Below are 14,108 nucleotides of genomic sequence, written 5' to 3' on the forward strand. Positions count from 1 at the left end.
CAAAGGTCATAGTCTGGTTTCTTTGTATATTGTTCTGTGGATCTCGTGTACGTAAATGTTGTTGTGTCTGTGGTCATGCTGGCTTAGACGAATAAACCGAGTAAGATGTCATGCCTTGACCCGGCTTCTGACCTCGACTTAAGGCAAGACATTATCTCTGACAGATACAAGTCTGATTGAGCAACACGAGGGTTCTCACACACAATGTTGATATTGTTGTCAGTGGCGGATTTAAATGGGCTCCAGGGCCCCTACCCTAAATTTTGGGACAGTTATATTTTATTTTTTTCATTTTTATTTTACGTTAGACAACCTCAAGAATCCTTTCGGGAACGTATGTAGCCTCCGTCCACATGTCATTGAGCCACCACCCCACCCCCCACCCCCCACCCCCCACCCCCCACCCCCCTCCAAATGGATTTTCTGGATCCGCCACTGGTTGTTCATCAGTCGAAGACTTTCCATTGTTGTGCATTATCTGTTTTGGTCTTCATAATACGTGTATATTATTATACGCATATGGATCAATAGAATGTGGTCTTATGGTGTTAAGTTCTTGTTTGCTTGGTGTGTGTGTATGTTTGTTGCTTTGTTTTGTTGTTGTTGCTGTTGTTGTTTTGGGCATTTTTAATATTAAGATTGGAATCTATGTTTGGGCGTTTCACCTGTTGGATTAATACTGAGTTTGCTTCTTGCAGGAACCCTTTATTAAATCCAAACTTCATCTTCTATCTCACATCGCACGCGACAAAATTCTTACAGAACTGCAAGTATGTGCACGAGATTGCCGAAAACATCATAGAAACTCGTAGGAAAGCACTGGTATGTTTGCATTATTTTGTATGCTTAATTCAAGGCTCGAACTTAAACATTTGTCTCCCACGGCAATTTTGTAAAGAATTGCCGTGGGTGAAACTAAACATGACCGAAAGGTTATTGTGTTCTGTGTACACTTATTTCAAATGCATAAATGTTGAATACGGGCAGATATTATACACTAGGTGTATACATTTTGCCATTGTTGAGGAGCTTTACCGACAGTAGTTTTGTGCCGTCTGTGATGATCTCTACCTACGGCAATTTATATCTCAGCGACGACAATTGACGTCGGTGCCGTCGTTAAGTTCGAGCCCTGTTGACTGTCTATTTATTTGTCTGTGGCTTGATTGATTGTTTGTTGTTTTTTTTGTATTGTATTGATATGATCTGTCATAAAGTGTCAGCAAAATGTTAAACATATTTTATATTTCATAGACGGAAAACCGCTATATTTTGGATATTCTTTTCTTCTTTTTTCTTTTTAATGTTATTACTAGACTACTAGCCCCCTACTAGTCCAACCGGATGGAACTATAGATTTCATGTCCGTCCTTGTGTCTCTCTGTCTGTCTGTCTGTCTGTCTGTCTGTCCGCCCGTCTGTATGTATGTCCGTCCACCTTCTGTCCCACATATAGTTTTACGATGGGTTTTTGTTTTTTTACACAGTGCCTCGAGATATTCAGCTGAAATCTTGTATTTAGCTTTACTAAGTACCGTTACATATCAAGTTTGACTTTCGTGGCGACAGTTATGGCCTTTGAATTTAGGAGATATAAAAATTAGTTTTCCTGACTTATTTTTCTCATTGTCTTTTATTGCTGCTCAGATACTGAGCTGACATTTGGTGCTTCTCTTTATCATGTTCTGCCACAGGTCGAGTTTGACATTCATAGGAGTTAGACGCCATATAACCGTAAATAAAATGTGTTGAGTGCGTCGTTGAATAAACCATTTCCTTCATGGCAGTTATGGCCCATGAAATCAGGAGATATGAAAAAACAAAAACATTCCGGATATGTTAGGCATTTGTTGTTTTGGGGTTGTTGTTTTTTGCAATAACTCAAAATATTGAGCTGAAATATTGTGTATACTTTTATCATGTACTGTTGCAGATCGAGTTTGACTTTCATTGCAATTTGCTATTTTCAGCAGAGTTATGGCCCATGAAACATAGGAGATACAAAAAATAGTTGGGCTCGGTAGGGGACATGTGTTGCTTTAGTACTATTCTCAGAATGCTTGTTAATTGTAGTAGTAGTAGTAGTAGTAGTAGTAGAGTAGTAGTAGTAGTAGTAGTAGTAGTAGTAGTAGTAGTAGTAGTAGTAGTAGTAGTAGTAGTAGTAGTAGTAGTAGTAGTAGTAGTAGTAGGAGCAGCAGCAGCAGCAGCAGCAGCAGCAGCAGCAGCAGCAGCAGTAGCAGCAGCAGCAGCAGCAGCAGCAGCAGCAGCAGCAGCAGCAGCAGCAGCAGCAGTAAGCAGTAGTAGTTAGTAGTAGTAGTAGTATAGTAGTACCAGCAGCAGCAGTACCAGCAGCAGCAGCAGCAGTAGCAGCAGTAGTAGTAGTAGTAGTAGTAGTAGTAGTAGTAGTAGTAGTAGTAGTAGTAGTAATAATAGTAGTAATTTATTTTTCGGTTTTGATTCAATGGACAGGAAACGGGTGGATTGTCACAGAAGCAGCAGCACCTTGATTTTCTCGATATACGGTTTTGATTGCTGACAGGCAAAAACGGGTGGATTGCTAAAGATGAAAACGGAGTAGGACTCACCAAACTAGAAATCAGAAACGAAGTGGATACTTTCCTTTTCGAAGGTACACAAACTAGGCGGTGGGTATCGGTGGGTGTGGGTATATGTATGGGTGGTTGTGGATATGGGGGTGTAGGTGAGTTGTGCGGCCAGTCTACCATACTTGAACTTTAATTGGATGTAGGCCTTAGCACGAAAATTAAGTTGAAATAGGACGTAATGTTACAATACAATGTCATGTTGCTTAATGAATTCAGTTTGGAACCAATACATTGTAGGTCACGACACTACTGCCAGCGCCATTTCGTGGACGCTGTATTCGATGGCGGAACACCAGGAATTTCAGACCCAAATTCAGGAAGAGCTGGACTCTGTTATCGGAGATAACCCGGTAGTCCGCTGGTAAACAGTTTCAGTGTATTTGATTCTTCTTGTTAACAATTTAGAACAAACCATCGACATAATACCTTAAAGTATTATATTTACACTGATTTGTGTTTTCTTATCTTTTTATATTTTAAGTGATTGGTATTAGTTAAAATGGGTTGGTGTTCAATTATTATTGCTTATTACGTCTAAGTAAATAAGACAAAATCTACTTTAGGTGGTTAATTCGGTTCGACACATCATGCGTTGTATCAGCCTCATGATGGTTAAAATAATAACACAGTTGCATTAGGAACATAAAGCGTAATGAATAGTCTTTTAGTGATACGATAAGTGTTTAGGAAAACAAACACAACACATCTCTCTCTCTCTCTCTCTCTCTCTCTCTCTCTCTCTCTCTCTCTCTGTCACTCTCTTTCTTTCTTTTTCTCTCTCTGTCTCTGTGTCTGTCTCTCTCTCTGTCTCTGTGTCTCTCTCTATCTCTCTCCCGCTTGCTTTCTCTCCCTCTCCCGCTTGCTTTCTCTCCATCTCTAACTCTCTCTCTCTCTCTCTCTCTCTCTCTCTCTCTCTCTCTCTCTCTCTCTCTCTCTCTCTCTCTCTCTCTCTCACACACTCTCTGTTTCTCTATCTCTCTCTGTGTGTGTGTGTGTGTGTGTGTGTGTCTCTCTCTCTCTCTCTCTCTCTCTCTCTCTCTCTCTCTCTCTCTCCTCTCTCTCTCTCTCTCTCTCTCTCTCTCTGTCACTCTCTTTCTTTCTTTCTTCTCCCTCTCTCTCTCTCCTGTCCTCTCCTTTCTCTCCTCCTCTGTCCTCTGTGTCTCTCTCTATCTCTCTCCCGCTTGCTTTCTCTCCTCTCCCGCTTGCTTCCCCTCTCTCCATCTCTACCCTCTCTCTCTCATCTCCCTCTCTCTCTCTCTCTCTCTCTCTCTCTCTCTCTCTCTCCCCTCTCCATCTCTCTCTCTCTCTCACACACACTCTCTTTTTCTCTATCTCTCTCTCTGTGTGTGTGTGTGTGTGTGTGTGTGTGTCTCTCTCTCTCTCTCTCTCTCTCTCTCTCTCTCTCTCTCTCTCTCTCTCTCTCTCTCTCTCTCTCTCTCTCTCTCTCTCTCTCAAATGATTTTATGTTAATTATAGTATTATGTATTATACACAGAAAGAGTTACACGCTAATTCACCAGCTCCCTTCCCTGTTGACACCATTTGTTTTCTTCAGGGAGGACCTCTCTGAGCTGAATTACCTGACCCGCTGTGTGAAGGAGAGTCTGAGATACCACTCCCCAGTTCCGTTTGTGTCTCGCAGACTGGCTCAAGAGATGGTCTTTGACGGGGTTTCGTTTCCAGTGGGCACCGTCATCATCATCAGCGTATATGGTCTTCATAACAACCCACATGTCTGGTCCGAGCCAGAGGTCTTTGACCCGGACCGGTTTTTACCAGACAATATTTCCAAGATGGACCAGTATGCCTTTCTGCCATTTGTTGCTGGCCCAAGGTAAGATATAATCGAAGGCTAGGGGCCTAATTCACAAAGGTTTCTTAGGCTCTGATAGACAACACAGCATCCTCTTTGTAAGTCTTTTAGCATTGCAGTGCGAGATCGCAAAGTTGCGAGAGGTTAGTGAATTAGGTCCCAGATTGTTCATAGCCAACCACAAAAGTATTGGAATGTATAACTGTAGTTTAAATGGACTGTCATGAGTTTGTTGCCATTGCTAAGATGTTGTCAACTACAATAGACGTTTCAATGACATAAAAAAAAATATTAAAAAAAAACATTTAGGCCTATGCCTAAACATCAGTGGAGGTATATTAAAGGGACATTCCCGAGTTTGCTGCTTTGTAAGATGTTTCCGACTAATAACACATTTCTACGATTAAACTTACCTATTAAATATATTTTCTTGTTCAGAATATCAGTGTCTGTATATTCAATGTGTTTCTGGTCGTCTTAATATTTGTAAGAAGCCCAAACAGGATTTTGTCTTCAAATAATTTCGTACGTACGAAAAAATAGTTTTTAGGAAATAAAATGAAATTTAACCTGGTACAAATATTAGAACGACCAGAAACACGTTTAATATACAGCCACTAATATTGTATGCAGAAAAATATATTTGATATGTAATTACAGTCATCAAAAAGTCTCCGTTAGTCGATAACATCTTTAAAATTGCAGCAAACTCAGGAATGTCCCTTTAAATGTGTTTGTACTCGGTCAGACTTCGTTTTGTTTCCTAATTGTATATATTTTTCTTTTGGATATACTAAATTATAGCAATATCTATATCTAGTATATAGACACTGATATTCTGATCATTACAATATATTTAGTATATACGTTTAGTCATTAAACAATGTATTTGTAGAAAGCGTCTTACAATGACAGCAAACTCTGGATAGTGCCGTGAAAATATACTTTATTTCTGGCATTGTAGGAATGGTAGGGTAGCATATTTCCGCTACACGTATACCTAAAACATTAACCTTTTTCATTCTATCATAATTTTGATGTTGATCATCACTTACATTTTGCATTTACCATAGTTTGACACCCAATAGCCGATGTATTTTTCGTTCTGGGGTGTTGTTAAATATCTATTCTATTCTATTCTATTCTATTCTATTCTATTTTATCATAATTATATATAAGCCAAAACATATTCTTGTACCCTCTCCTCACCTCTGTCCCCTCCTTTATCATACCGTACCATTCTTACAGGTCTGCTTTATGTCTAGCTGGAGTTGAACCCTATATATTCATGTACATTGATTGCCATAATTATGTTTCTTCTGGCTGCCCAACCCACTTTCTTCGTTATTTCTGGCCAGGTACAGATGTTGAGAGGGGACAGTTTAGTTCAGTTTGTTTATTGGGATGTTTTTCGGGGAGATGGGGGTGGTAAAAAAAGCATCCTATTCTGTTTAACTGAAGAAGGCATTTTCAGTAAGGTCCAGGGTTTATGCTGTTGTTTGCCAAATCGCGAAATGCAATATAAAGTTGAATTTGGTTAATATATGTTATTTATTACCAATTCACCACAAAGCTAATTAACAAAACCATGTGCCATTTGTATGTTTATTGCTATTTTTAAAAATAATTCTGTTGAGCTAAATGTTTTGTTGTTTGGGGGTTTTCCGTGTGTTTTTTATCCCACAATTTGACTTTCATGGGAACTTATTCAAGGACCATAACTCTTGTCAAATTTATCCATGTTTGACAAGAGTCTCAGGCATGGCGGAAGCAAGTACACACTGAGGGGGCTGGTTGAGATTGGAGGGGCTGATTGAGATCGAGGGCGTAAAGCAAAGTTTCAAGGGGGTTCGGGGGTATGCTCACCCATTAAAATTTTGGAAAACTAGATGTCCTGAAATGCAATTTCGTGCATTCTACAAATATAATTCATCTGTGTCTTAAGATTTCCTACCCATAATATTTGTATCATATATTGCTTTGGAGTACTCTCAAAATGCTTATCTATTTGTGGGCGGGTTCTTTTCCCCCCCCACCCCCTCCTAGATACAGCTCTGAAGTCTATAATTAGATAACTGAGATTTGGATACAAGTTCACAAAAAAAAATCAGTATTTCGCGTGTGTGTTTGTGTGTGTGTGTGAGAGAGAGAGAGAGAGAGAGAGAGAGAGAGAGAGAGAGAGAGAGAGAGAGAGAGAGAGAGAGAGAGTGTGTCCTCTAGCTGCTAGTGCCAGCATATAAACAGGCATGGCTAGAGGACACTCGAGCTATATTTTGGCTTGTTAGGGAAAACACCCCCAAAAACATACAATTTAGATTTTACATCAACTTAAAATTTATACTGTATAGAAGGGATATTACCTGCTGGCGTTAGATTACCAAATAATCACTGTTTTCACGACAATAACTTTAAAAGGCTAATGTCCTTGTAATGCTGATGTTACACGGCCGTGGTGATGTTACTCGCTGTGCTAAGTTCAGACTACCAACTGTCACAGCAGAGTTGGCCAACTCGTCGATCTCCGACTTCTCCGACTGTCCAGTTGCTAGTCTGAGCGTTCTTACAACTCGATTCTCGTCATATACAACTCCTACGACCGATTAGTTGTTAATTTCAGTGCACCCGTCGTAAGTTGGGGAAAACGCGACCGTCGAGTTGGCCAACTTTGTCATGATAGTTGGTAGTCGGAAAAACATGTGTCATAGATTTAGATCAACTTAAAATTTACACTATTTAGAAAGTATGGATAGGAAGGGACATTGACTGCTGGCATTAGATTGCCAGATAACAAAATAGTGGTTTAAAACTTTGTTACATGGTGAGTATAGAATTTAGGACACTAAATGATTTTTGATTTTTTTTATGATTTTTTTTTTTAAAAAACATCAATGACATTCCGTGTTTATTTGCAGGAATTGTATTGGCCAGCATTTTGCAATGAATGAGGATAAAGTGGTTGTAGCAAGAGTTCTGAAACGGTAACTGTTATTTTATTATATTCACTGGGGGGGTTTCTGGGAATATTTTGTGATTCTTACATATAATTTGATTTTGTTTAAGCATGGTTAAGATGGGTTACTGTGTGTATCAGAATAATATGTTGACCAATACTTTTACAAATTGCACATTAACAATAGATCGGTTGTTTGTTTAGGTTTGGGGGGGTGGGTGGCTTGTGTTAGTTTCAATTTATTATTTTTTTGCTGGTTTTGGGTTTATTTTTGTGATTTTTCAAACTGACCAAAAACAAATTTAGTTGGCGGCTGGCATGGGGTATAGATGGCCAAGTCAAAGTTCTCAAATGATCATTTCAACACCGCAGGTAAACCCAACCGCAACCCTGGTGAATAATTCTGTACTTAAATATTTAATAAAGACTATTTAGTATTAGTCCCTTACCGGCCCAACCGGGGGGTTGGACTATACGTTACATATCTGTCTTGTCTGGCTGTGCGACCCACATATCGTTTTTTTCTGATATGGGAGCTGAACGTAGCCCAGTGGTAGAGTGCTCGCTTGATGCACGGTCGATTGGGGATCAATCCCTGTCGGTCGGCCCATTGGGCTATTTCTTGTTCCGGTCAATGCACCACGATTGGTATATTAAAGGTTGTGGTATGTGCTGTCCTGTCTGTGGGATGGTCCATATAAAAGATCCCTTGCTACTAATGAAAAAATGTAGCGGGTTTCCTCTCTGAGACTATATGTCAAAATGACCAAATGTTTGACATCCAGTAGCCGATGATTAATAAACCAATGTGCTCTAGTGGTGTCATTAAACAAAATAAACTTAACTTTTTCTGATGGTTTTATTTTTCACATTGCCTTAATATATGGAGGTGAAATTGTGTATGTAGCTTTATTGTGTTCTGTTACATGTTATTTATTGACTTTTGTGGCGATTTACCCATGTTTGATAGAGTTATGGCCCTTGAGCTTAGAAGATACGAAATGTGTTTTCCAATTATTATTTTTTCGCAATGCGTTAAGTTATTGAGCTACACTTTTGGGTATAGCTTTGTCATGTTCTGTACAGATCAAGTTTGACTTCTATGGCAATTTACCCATTTATTACGAGCATGAAAATGTGTTGGGCCCGGTAGCGAACATTAATTGCTTTTGCAGTACTCTCAGAATGCTCGTTACCAAAATAATTTACGGTTTTATGTTTGTTTATTTTGTAAATGTCAAATTAAAAAAAAAAAAAAAAATTAAAATAAAATAAAATAATAAAAATAGACCAAAAAAATTGATACGGGTATAATGTAGTTATTTTACGGTATGTATGGCCAAACCTTGGAGTGGGGGATAGGGGTGGGGGGTAATGCCATGTTTACATGTATAATAAAGTTAGTTTGTTTTGTTTAACGACACCACTAAAGCACATTGATTTATTAATCATCGGTTATTGAATGTCAAATATATTGTCATTTTGACAGTCATAGAGAGGAAACCCGCTACATTTTTGCTAATGCAGCAAGTGATATTTTATATGCACCATCCCACAGATAGGATAGCACATACCACGGTCTTCGATATACCAGTTGTGGTGCACTGGCTGGAACGAGAAATAACATGTATAATAAAGGACTCAAAAATAGTCTTATCATATATGTAACCAGAGCATTACCCCCATGCTGGCCACTTACAGGTTCCTGCAGTCACTACCAGCATTAATGTGTTTTTCTTTTCTAGATACCACATGGAAGTTGACCCTACCCATGAAGTTAAACGAGCACCCATGGGTATCATGAAGGCTCAGACCGGTCTGTGGGTGAAGGCCACTCCCAGACACAGACACTGATCGGAGGCGGATCTAGAGGGGGGCAGGGGCCCGGGGCCCCCCTCCTACATTTTTGCGACAGTTATAATTTTATTATATATTCATTTTGATTTTTTTTACGATCCTTTCCAAACCTCCCCCAAAGTTCCATTGGCATTCTGCCTGATGTCATTGCAGTGGCGTAGCCAGGGGGTGGGAGGGCAGGGCGCCATGCCCCCAACCCAATCCCGGGAAATTTTTACCTTTTCACTTATTAATAACATTAAAAAGGTTCCTGTGTCATATACCACTACACAGGTGCCCCTCCCCAATACAAAATCCTGCCTACGCCAACTGTGCCATAGCCCCCCCCCCCCCCCCCCCCCCCCACTGATGATCACCGACAATATACAGATTATTGTACAGAGATCATGATGAGATAATTGTGGTGACTTCAGAACACGTCTGGCCTACATGCACTTGTGCGTTCAACCAGCCGTTTTTCGCTGAACGTTTATGAATTATTCTGACTGATTCCCGAAGTGGTAATTTGCTTTATTGTGCAGTATGGAAATGAGTGTAGAAAGCGTTGGCGACAAACGGCTGACTGAACTTAGGCTTGAGGTATGGTCAGGAGATCATTTATTAGACTGGTGTTTTGTGCCTAAAGTCAGATGAATGCTGTATGATAGAAGACGATGGTACCAGTTAACTAAATCTGCGAGTACTAAGCATTTTCCCCTCACGGACAAGATTGGAGCGAGACATAGCCCAGTGGTAAAGCATTCGCCTGATACGCGGACGGAAAGAAAGAAGTGTTTTATTTAACGACGCACTCAACACATTTTATTTACGGTTATGTGGCGTCAGACATATGGTTCAGGACCACACAGATTTTGAGAGGAAACCCGCTGTCGCCACTACATGGGCTACTCTTCCGATTGGCAGCAAGGGATATTTTATTTGCGCTTCCTATACGCGGACGGTCTAGGATGAATCCATGTTTGCTAGCACCATGGGCTATTTCTCATTCCATCCCTTGATGTACCAGTCGTGGGTTATTGGTTGAGACAGAACAGGAAACCCCAAATCCATAGAGCTCTGAGGGCGATCGATACTGCAAGATATCGCATCCCAGACAAGTGCTTTATCACAGAGTTGTACCCTCAGCCATATTAAAGTCGAAGATCATGTTAAAAATGAACACAACACAAACACGACACTTAAACTAGCTGATGATGGTACTAAGGAATAAAGTATAATAACATTATGTATCTTTTTTCCAGAGCTGAACATGATGCCAAATCGTGCCATTTTATTGCATTCCACATAATATTGGACTTTTGTTTTTCCTGCAGGTCTTATAGCCCTATAATAACTGGCGGTAGGTATATGGCAAAACGATATAAAAATAAGTATATATAATAAATGAGAGTGATCTTCCTTGCACGGGTACTCGTGGAGACCCTATTTACCATATCTGTAAACACATATAATACACAAGTATAAACTGTTTTAACATACACATCAGTCAATCAGTCGGTCAGTCGATCGGTCAGTCAAAGCTACTGATCTTTATTTACGAGGTACATACTTTTGTTTTGCATACATTAATTTTGATATTCTACAAACACCACAGTCAGCAGAAACACATTGGACACGATAAAACTGATAATTTAAACAAAACATTATTTAGTTTTTGTTTAAGTTATGGGTTAAAAAAAGAACGTGTAATAAAAGAAAATGTTTTCCATTAGTTGGCAACTGTAATACCCTGTCTTCCAAGCAGTCCTACCGGCCTCTGTGGCGTCGTCGCAGGCCATCAGTCTACAGGCTGGTAGGTACTGGGTTCGGATCCCAGTCGAGGCATGGGATTTTTAATCCAGATACCGACTCCAAACCCTGAGTGAGTGCTCCGCAAGGCTCAATGGGTAGGTGTAAACCACTTGCACCGACCAGTGATCCATAACTGGTTCAACAAAGGTCATGGTTTGTGCTATCCTGCCTGTGGGAAGCGCAAATAAAAGATCCCTTGCTGCTAATCGGAAGAGTAGCCAATGTAGTGGCGACAGCGGGTTTCCTCTTAGAATCTGTGTGGTCCTTAACCATATGTCTGACGCCATATAACCGTAAATAAAATGTGTTGAGTGCGTCGTTAAATAAAACATTTCATTCTTTCTTTCTTTCCAAGCATTCCTTTTAAAACAATGTCGTAAAACATTGTGTTTACACACAAATCGGTTCACAGGGGAAAACATTGAGTCTACACAAATAGTTCACATATTAAAACTCTGTTATTCTTACATTTAGTGTTCAGACAAATCCTGCTACATTTTCCTCCCCGTTAATAGCAAGGGATCTTCCATACAACTTGCTCACAGACAGGACAGGAACATACCACAGACAAGAATTAATTACGCTATATGTTTCTACATAGCCTTAGTGGATATAACATTTTTATTAATATCAGCAGGCCCGTGGATTTATTATGTACCTGTGCCTGCCTGAGGGAAACATACCGTGAAAAGGACAACCCCTGTTGTCCAGCTCTTTCTCCCAGGATATTGGTTTAAACAAACACACCCACTAAACCTGGCCGGAGTACACCCATTTTACACAAAAAGCACTACTTTTACATGGGCCTGGAATTACCACAAACAAGTCTTCAATGCCAACAAGTTACACATGTTTACAAACTACATGCTTTACCCTGTCAACTTCAGTCAAATAGTTTCTACTTCATAGCTGTCTGCCATGAAATAATCACAGTCAAACAGCAGACTACTTGTGCGGACTAATTTCCGGACAACTAAATGGGAAGATAACTGTAATCTGAGGCTATTCCACAGCCAACTTTGTCAGCTTAAACAGTATCAATAATATATCATGACATTAACTGAAAAAAATGGAAATTGCAATTGCAATTTAAAATATACATCACGTCAGTTATACATTGCATAATGTTGTTGTTTGTTTAGGAGGGTGGGGTACACATTGAAGACCGACAACAACTGGTTATGTCCTCCCTTTTAGTTCTCGGCTTTCCACTATTTCGTGTTGCTTTTCTTTGCTTTGTTTTATGAGAAGGGGGGCATATGCATGTATGCAATAAAAGTTAAAGTTTGTTTTGTTACATTTTTTTTCTAATGCAGCAAGGGATCTTTTATGTGCACTTTCCCAAAGACAGGAAAGCACATAACACATTGGACACGCTAAAACTAATCATTTAAGCAAAATATTATTTAGATTTTGTTTAATTTGTGGGTAAAATAAACCTGTAAAAAAAGGAAATGTTTTACACTAGTTGGCAACTTTAATATCCTGTATTCCAAGCGTTTTATATGCACTTTCCCAAAGACAGGAAAGCACATAACACGGCCATAACACCAGTTGTAGTGCATCTGGTTGGAACAAAAAAACAACAATCGGATGAATGGAATCACAGAGGTGGTTCGATCCTGCGACACAAGCACCTTGAGCAAACACCCAACCGACTACGCTAACTCCCGCCCCCTGTATACAGTATGAATGATGCAAAGCCATATAATATAACTCTAATTACGGTTCTTGCTTTTATTTATTTCTAAGAATATATCAACTGTACCAATAATGTCTCGACAACAACCTACTATTGAAATCTTATCTGTATACAGCTAGACATGTTTGACAGCTTGTAATCAGTTAAGTTTAATGACCGACTGTTACCAGTCAAAATATTATGTGACTATTTGAAACCAGTTTTTATGTGGTATCAAGTAAAGGACCAGAACCAACTAAAATCTACCAACTCGCCAGAATGTCTACTAGTCTGCCAGCGTGTGTGGGTTTTTTTTTGGGTTTTTTGGTTTTGTGTGTGTGTGAGTGTGGTGAGTGAGAGAGAGAGAGAGAGAGAGAGAGAGAGAGAGAGAGAGAGAGAGAGAGAGAGAGAGAGAGAGAGAGAGAGTAAAGTTTGTTTTATTTAACGACGCCACTAGAGCACATTGATTTTTTATCTTATCATCGACTATTGGACGTCACACATATGGTCATTCTGACACTGGGTTTTTTTAGAGGAAACCCGCTGTCGCCACATAGGCTACTCTATTTATGACAGGCAGTAAGGGATCTTTTATTTGCACTTCCCATAGGCAGGATAGCACAAACCATGGCCTTTGTTGAAACAGTTATGGATCACTGGTCGGTGCATGTGGTTTACACGTACCCATTGAGCCTTGCGGAGCACTCGCTCAGGGTTTGGAGTCGGTATCTGGATTAAAAATCCCATGCCTCGACTGGGATTCGAACCCAGTACCTACCAGCCTGTAGATCGATGGCCTAACCACGACGCCACCGAGTCCGGTAGAGAGAGAGAGAGAGAGAGAGAGAGAGAGAGAGAGAGAGAGAGAGAGAGAGAGAGAGAGAGAGAGAGAGTGAGAGAGTGAGTGTGTATAATGTGTGTGTGAGATAAATGGTATCTAACGGACACGATTGTATACTCAAAGGCAAAAGTTATTGTGACATGGAGTAATAATTTGTGAACGGATTTATGGATGTAAACCAGAGGAAATGTGCACCAAACAGCTCAAAGAAATGCAACCAAGCAGATGTTGCAGCGATTGCATGCTTTGTGCAAGAAACATGGAATAATCGGGAGAAATGCTGTTCAGTGTTCACCATAAAAGGCCAGACATTCAGTTGCAAATCATTGCCACTCTGTGCAGCCTTCAGAATTCAGAAAAACACCATTAGTTTGATGCAATTTCGTCATGCTACGCCTCGGTGAAAATGACAGATGGCGAATCATAGGAATGCTTGAATCTGGGACCTCGCAGCGTGACGTCGCACGTCAGTTCAACATCCACAGAAACACCATATGACACTTATGGCAACGATATCAACAAAACAACCAGGTCAGGGACCGTCCCCGTAGAGGCCGACCACCCGTAAAA

General features: G+C 40.1%; 1 protein-coding gene across 1 annotated transcript in view; it reads left to right on the forward strand.

Annotated features, from left to right (window-relative positions):
* Positions 1-10,592, forward strand: part of LOC121389954 (cytochrome P450 4B1-like) — a 25,695-nt gene extending 15,103 nt beyond the window's left edge. The window contains 6 exon segments of the mRNA XM_041521624.1: positions 699-822; positions 2,469-2,628; positions 2,843-2,966; positions 4,161-4,439; positions 7,331-7,396; positions 9,114-10,592. Of these exon segments, the coding sequence (XP_041377558.1) occupies positions 699-822; positions 2,469-2,628; positions 2,843-2,966; positions 4,161-4,439; positions 7,331-7,396; positions 9,114-9,222 (862 nt within the window). The 3' untranslated portion in view covers positions 9,223-10,592.
* Positions 10,593-14,108: the final 3,516 nt, after the last annotated feature.

The sequence above is a fragment of the Gigantopelta aegis genome, chromosome 15 (assembly GCF_016097555.1).
Source record: "Gigantopelta aegis isolate Gae_Host chromosome 15, Gae_host_genome, whole genome shotgun sequence".
Lineage (NCBI taxonomy): Eukaryota > Metazoa > Mollusca > Gastropoda > Neomphalida > Peltospiridae > Gigantopelta > Gigantopelta aegis.